The sequence below is a fragment of the Monodon monoceros genome, unplaced genomic scaffold (assembly GCF_005190385.1).
Source record: "Monodon monoceros isolate NGI ecotype Baffin Bay Population unplaced genomic scaffold, NGI_Narwhal_1 Super_Scaffold_22, whole genome shotgun sequence".
In the NCBI taxonomy this organism is placed as follows: domain Eukaryota; kingdom Metazoa; phylum Chordata; class Mammalia; order Artiodactyla; family Monodontidae; genus Monodon; species Monodon monoceros.
Window position 1 is genome coordinate 105,450,082 of NW_021703779.1, and position 7,141 is coordinate 105,457,222.

At 43.9% G+C, this 7,141-nt stretch overlaps 1 protein-coding gene across 1 annotated transcript; it reads right to left on the reverse strand.

The window, feature by feature from the left end:
• Nucleotides 1-5,315: 5,315 nt before the first annotated feature.
• LOC114906406 (DDB1- and CUL4-associated factor 12-like protein 2) lies at nt 5,316-6,924 on the reverse strand. Its single transcript, XM_029241202.1, has one exon. It carries the CDS (start codon nt 6,857-6,859, stop codon nt 5,480-5,482), a length of 1,380 nt encoding a protein of 459 aa, XP_029097035.1. The 5' UTR covers nt 6,860-6,924; the 3' UTR covers nt 5,316-5,479.
• Between the last annotated feature and the right edge of the window lie 217 nt (nt 6,925-7,141).

Below are 7,141 nucleotides of genomic sequence, written 5' to 3' on the forward strand. Positions count from 1 at the left end.
ATACACCTTTTAAAAGTTCTTAGTGATTATTTTTCTCCTAGCCTCCTATAAATAATAAAACCTCATCAGAAATTAAATGAATTATAGGGTAGGACTGGCCTTATTATCAGTTAAGGTTATCAGAGAAGGGAATGGATTTAAGTGTTACAGCAATTACTGAGAATATACCTTGGTCTATTCCAAAGCTAAAATTCACCTCTCCCCTATAATTATAGTTGGGAATGTGGAGCTAGAGAAGATTAATGGACATTTAGGTGTCAAGACTCAAACTAAAATTGTGGCATATAATAAGCAGGATGTTTTGGGGGAAAAAATGAGTATCCAAAAAAACTGAAAGTCTCTAGTGTTAGAGGTTCTTCAAATTAGCCTCTGGCTATGAATTATATATATATATGTATATATAATTCATATATATATTATATTATAATTATTATTATAACATATTATAATTTTAACCAGGAAAGGCTAAAGTACAACACAGATTCTTGAAATTGGTAGGTGCTGGGTCATGTCTTCTCTTTGCTCCGCATCTGGATCGGGAACATTTAATCACTATTCTGCAGACACTGTGAGGTAGTGCCTATGTAGCTCTCACCCTACTTGTCCAAAATCAACTGGTTTGAGGAGATGAGAAGAGGTAAATAGAAAACCAGTCTGTCAGGTATTAATGGGACCAAGGGTCCCATGGTCAATTTTGAAACACACTGAAATCTTTATCCTTCTTGGAGAGCATGCAGTTGATTACTATTGCAACTGTTCTGGCAAAAGGCCTCCGTGGACTTCCACATTACATGAAAACGAATTTGTCTCACCTTTAGCGTCTTGCTGCATTGAGCACCATTGATCATTTCCTCCTCCTCCCCTCTCCAACCAGGCCTTTTAAAATGTGTCTTCATTGTTTTTTTCCCTTTATGTTTACTAAAGAAATACATGTCAGTACAGACTGTTCAAATATTACATAAATATATAAAATAAGAAAAAAGTCCCCTATTATGCCATCTCTTAGAGACATACAGTTAACGCATTTGTATATATTCTTATATATACTGTATGCTTATTCCTCTCATCTTCCTCCTCCTAGTTGAAACAAAAATGGGATTATAGTATGCCTCTGGTTTGCAATTTTCTTATTTCATCTAACATTATCAAGGCTACTTCTCCATGTCAGTAAATAATCAACTCCAGAATTGTCTAGTATTCCATCATTTGGAGAAGGGTTCAGCTAGCCAAGCCCATCCATGGACAGTTCTCCAACTGTGCTTGCTGTTTCAAAAATCACTCCTGCTATTGATGCTCTTTTGGATTTCTTTTTTTTTTTTTTTTTACAGTCATATCATCTGCAAATAATTATAACTTCTTTCTTTTCCAATATTTATACTTTTTATTTTCCTATCTTTTAAAACTGCCATATCTGGAATTTTTATAATAATATTAAATACTGGTGATGATTTTTAGAATCCTTGTTTTGTTCCTTACTTTCATAGGAATTCCTCTGTGAGGAATTTTATTGTTCTATTTAACTCTATTCAATGTTGTGCCATTAAAGAAGACTATGGTTCAGGTTTGAAACACAACACACGTACACACTCACCATGTGAAGATTATATTTCTTCATACTTTACTAAGGACTTTATCAGAATTGTAGTAGGGTTTTATTAAATTATTTATTAGAATTTATTAACATGAGCATGTGTCTTATTTGACCTGTTAATATGATACATTGAAATAATAGATTTCTCAATAGTGAACACGCTTTGCATTCAAGGAACTAGCTCCACTTTGCCAGGGTATGGTTTCCTTTTAATACACCGATGGATTATATTCAGTGTTTTTAAAAGATACATTTCATTTATTTATCTATATATGTAAAACTGGTCTCTTCTCATTTTGCACAATTATAGTCAGGTTTTTTATTAATACTATGCTGGCCTCATATAGGAAAGAGTAAACTTTTCTCTTTGGGCCCTGAAGTGGCTCAAAATGAAATATTCCTTGACAATGTGAAATAATTTATTTGTGAGACCATCAGGCTGAGCATGCCTATTGTTTATATGTTTATGTGTGTGATTTTCTTGGAGGAAAGGGAAGATTAAACAAGATAGCATTCACAGTTTTCTGTTCTTGTTTCTCATTTCTTCTGGAAAAAGTTTAGTTATTTGTATCTTCTGATAATTTCTTCACTCAGATTTTACAGTTACCTGCCTTATAAATAAATCTGTGCCTGTGGTTATTTTTTCTTTTTCACCTCTAATTCTCTGTATTTGTGCTTTTGTGATTGTGATGCTGAGGAAAAGAGCATCCTCTCCTGGACACCCCATTTGTCCTTTGGTAGAATGGGAAAAGTGGCAGAGACCTGCACCTGTGGGATTGAGGCAGGAACTCAAACACAGGCTAGTAGCAGCTGGTGTTGAGGTGATACTCCACCTCTGTGAGGCTGCCAGGGCTTTGGCATGACTGCCAGGCATACTGGTGCCAGCAGTAAAACTGGCCTTTTGTGACTGAGGTGGAGACTCAAAAGTTACTGTAATTATAAAATAATTAGAAATATTTGTTGTCTCATGCTGATGAGGTCATGGCATTTGAGTAAAATAAGCCTCTTCTATTTTACATTCCCCCCCCCTTTTATAGGCTCTTCTATTCTGCTTGCCCCTAAAAGGGAGCGTTTTCCAGCGTTTCGTATCATTCACCTTCCCAGCAGTGAGAAATCTCATTCTGGAATATATAACCAGTTCTTCACTGGGTGTGTTCTCCTGATGCCAAATAGGCACCGCAAATTCAACATGTCCGCAATTGAGTTAATCACCCTCCACGTGTGTCATCTGTGGCTATATTTTCTATATTCATTTGTTGCCACTATTCACTTGCATTCAATCTCAGAGCCTTAGAGTCCACCTAAATTCTTTGGCTTTCTTCACCCTTCACGTGAAATACCAAATACTGCTTGTTCACTTAATTTTTCCCTCATTTTTCTAATACCTTCCTCCCTCTCCACACTTACCTCAAATATCCTAGCACAGGCTCTCATCATCTCCTTCTTGGATTTTCTTCAGTGACATGTGATGCATTGAATACAAGAGAAACCAGGGTGCAATAAACCAGGAAACGCTACTAGCTCCAGCTAAGCATTTAAGAAATGTAGTCTTTTATAATCCATCTGCAGATATGTGAACCTGAACTGTAGGTGTTCGCTGCCTTTGGTTTGACAGTATTTTTATTGCTCGCCCTCATTTCCTCATATTCTTGATCTTTGTTTCAGAACCTACTTGGTACTCTGACCACAAATCTAGTTAACTCAGCCACAGTGGCTTAGAAACAAAGGATCAAGATCAAGTGGATATCTGATTGGCAAAGAGCACAGAATTTGATGATACACTGTTGGCAAGAGTGTGGTAAAGCAGGCTTGCATACATTACTTATGGGAGGTTAAGTTGATAGGACCTCTTTGGAGGGTAATTTGGCAATGGCTATTAAATATAAAATTGACCCAGCAATTTCATTTCTAGGAATTTATCCCTGCAGATACACTTACACCTGTGCATAAAGATGTATGCACCTAAGTAATCATTGCAGAACAGTTCATAGTAACAGAAAATAAGAACCAATATAAATGCTCATCAAAAGTGTAATGAAGAAATAAAATATGTTCCAGCCATATTTTAGGGAATAATATACAATTTAAATGAATTAGGTAGATATGTATGAGAAAGACTCTAAGGTTTTGTGATAAAAAAGGCACAGGTATGTAAAACATGTGCTACCATTTGTGTAAAAGTTGCATACACACATACATATGTGTTTATATATGTATAGACTATCTCTAAATGGATAGACACACAAGATGTACTGCCTTTGAGCTATGGGCAGATCAGGGAACTTGGGGTATGACACTCACTTTTCACTATACACCTTTTATAAAGTATGATTCTTTTTTCATATGCAAGTATTACTTAAGTTAAAATAAAACAAAACAAAAATAGAGACCAAGTGGGAAGTCTTGATAGATGTAGTTTAAAATATATGAAATATCTGCATATGTAAAATGGCATACATCTATGCCTTTTCCTCACATGGGAAGTAACATATACATATACACAAATATACAGTATATGTGAGTAGGTGGTTATAAGCACAATATGTATGTTTGTGTAAATGAAAAACAGTGTGTTAAATCATCTTAAAAGCACAAGACCCCTAACTGTCCTAACCTGTAGCAAGTATATTTAGATAAGGTATTGAAGATGTCATTGAATGTTTTAACCCATAATAGAATAAGCTTGCTGTTCAAAAACAAATGTACAGAGTACTGTATGCATAGGTGATATTTCAGCTTCAGTTTCTCTCCTGGAAGATTTTGACTTTGATAAATATATTCCTAGAAGGACAATTAAGAAAAAGTAAAGTGTATGTTTAAGCATTCAAAAACTTTAGCCTAGCACTTAATTACTAAAATGCTGAATATGTTTTATTTTTTTTTCCTGCAATACATCATATACTCAATCCAGATAGAAGACTTATCCAGGTATACAATAAAAAATTGTCAACACCTGCATTGAGCACAACAGTCAGCCTTTCTCTGTAAATGGCTGCCTGGATAGTGTTACCTGAAATGTAAAGAAATGTTTACCCCAAAAAGTACCTCCCTGATTGTCCTGCCACATATAGGCCAGTTTCGATTAGCTCTTAAAATCTGTAGCATAAATGCTACCCAAGGAAGCAGGTCATAATATAGCAGATTTAAACAAGAAGGCTGAGGGCCTGGGGGTACCGATGCTAAATTTCTACTAAATAATCAAAACTGTGATTAATAGGATGAACATCATTGTAAGATTTCTTAACAAAGAGAACATATTTTAAAGTATTTTATACACCAACAATATACAAACAACAAACACTGAGTTTCCAACCTCCAAATGAAACATACCCCAAATGGTGGCAATCTAGAACTTGAAATGCATTTTCTAATTGGAGCAGGGCTATAAACCTGCTCTGTTACATGATGGGTTGTTCCTCAGACCAGCCCAAAAGACACTTTTTAGCACACATTTTCCAGAAATACATCTGAAATGTGTAAAAGACCTGAACATACTGTTGAACTATTGATAAAACTAAAGTACTAAATTGTTGTCGGAACCATGACTACATCAGCCAAGAGAAACAGCATATGTGAATCACTCAGAGAGAACACAGTTAAGGATTAGTCAAAATTCTTTGTAAGAGAGGCAAAAAAAAAAAAAAAAATGGTGCTATTGGAGGAGGTGCAGAAAAATCTGAAAGCCAAGTTTTGATTGCCCAAGAGACCACTTTTGCCTTCTGTTTCTTTCTCTCTCTTTGCCTAATACACTGAGCAGAGGTAAGTTGGGCCCTTTCCACCTGGAAGATAAAAGCCACACAGAGTAAAAGCACAAACACAGAGTGAAGGAGGAAAGCAAGAGGGGACTGGAAGGTGTATCTGGGCACTTTGAGGACACGGAGGCCATCCTTAGCTCCAGAGGCCGGCATAGTTCCCGTGGAGGCCAGAAGGGAGAGGCCCCCCAGCGACGAAGAGCTTCATCTCGGGCCAGTTGTAGCAGTGCGTGTAGAGCGCGTTGGGGAACTCGCCGATGCCACCGAAGTAGTTCACCCACAGGTCATCGTGGTTGAGCCAGCCTCTGCCACAGGTGAGCTTGAGCTTCCTCCCTGCGGGCCCCGGAGAGAAGTGCGGGCTGGCCGAGGCCCTCTCCTCCAGGAACCTCTGCGCGCGGATGTCATAGAAGAGCAGGGAGCCGTGGCCCGTGCCCACGGTGACGATGTGCTGGTAGAAGCTCAGGGAGCGCACACCCGTGCCGCCCTCTCGGGAGCACAGGGGCCGGATGTTCTGCTGGCGCTGCCGCGGATCCAGGAAGGAGACGTGGGACTGGGAGCCCACCGCGTACAGGGACAACTCGTCGCAGTAGGTCAGGCACACGTTCTCTCGGCAGTAGGGCAGCCTGATGGACAGCAGCCTGGACAGGTTGCTCTGGGCTTTCCACAGGTGGAAGTAGCCGTCCAGGGACACGGCTCCCAGCTCCTGGTTCTTGCCGCTGAAGGCCAGGGCCCGCACCTTGCGGTTACTGGGGTTGGTGCTGGCCCTGGGGATGGTCTCCACGTCCCTGGGACGGATGTGGGCGTACACGGGGAGGCCCGCGTCGTTGTGCCAGGCGATGCTGCCGTGGAACATGTCGGGGTCCATCTTCCAGAGCGCCACGGTGCCGTCGCGGGAGCCGCTCACGGCCACCGTGTCGCTCATCCAGGCGATGGCGAAGATCCAGTCCTTGTGGCCGTGGCGGTCGCCCAGGCACACGGGGTCCAGCGTGGGCAGCTGGTAGACGGCCAGGCTGTTGGGGTTCTCGCCCCCGGTGGCCAGAAGCGTCTTGGAGGGATTCAGCTGGATGGCGTGGATGCCGCAGCTCGGCTGGGCGCGGGCCGACCCGGGCCCGCGGTCCCGCATCAGGGGGATGCGCGTGATCTGGCCCGACTGCACGTCCACCACGAAGAGCGTGTTGCACTTGGTGCCGCACACCACCTGCCTGGCGTTCAGCCACTGCGACGCGAACACCTTGTTGAGGGTGCCCAGCGCCAGCTCGCGCTCCCTCAGCAGCTCGGGCAGCTTCTGCACCGCGTAGCCGCGCAGCTTGCCCTCGAAGTCCGGGAGCCCGGCGCGGCCCCGCGCCCCCACCTCGCGGCCCTTCAGGTAGTGCAGCAGCGAGCGCAGCGCCGCCGGCCGCTTGGGCTTCTTGGGAGGCAGCGGCCCGTCCCCATCCGCAGCCGCCGCCGAGCCCAGCGACGACGCCGCGAGCGCCGGCGCTTTCCGCTTCCTGCTACCTGTTTGCCTCGGGGCCATGGTGGGCGGCGGGCGAGTGGCGGCGGCGGGGACGGCTGCGTCGGCCGGCGGCCGGGGCGTCCGCGGGGCGCGGAGCCAACAGAGTCCGGGGCGCGGCGGCGACGGAGGCGAGGGCGGCCGGGCCGGACGAGGAGAGGTGGCCGGGGGGAGCGGAGCGCAGGCGGCGCGCGGCGGCTAGGGTGGCGGCGGCGCGAATCGAAGCGAGGGCGAGAAGCGCGGCCGGCGGCGCGGCGGGAGCGAAGTCGGTGTGGGACGAGGACGACGCGGGGGGCGAGTGTGAGG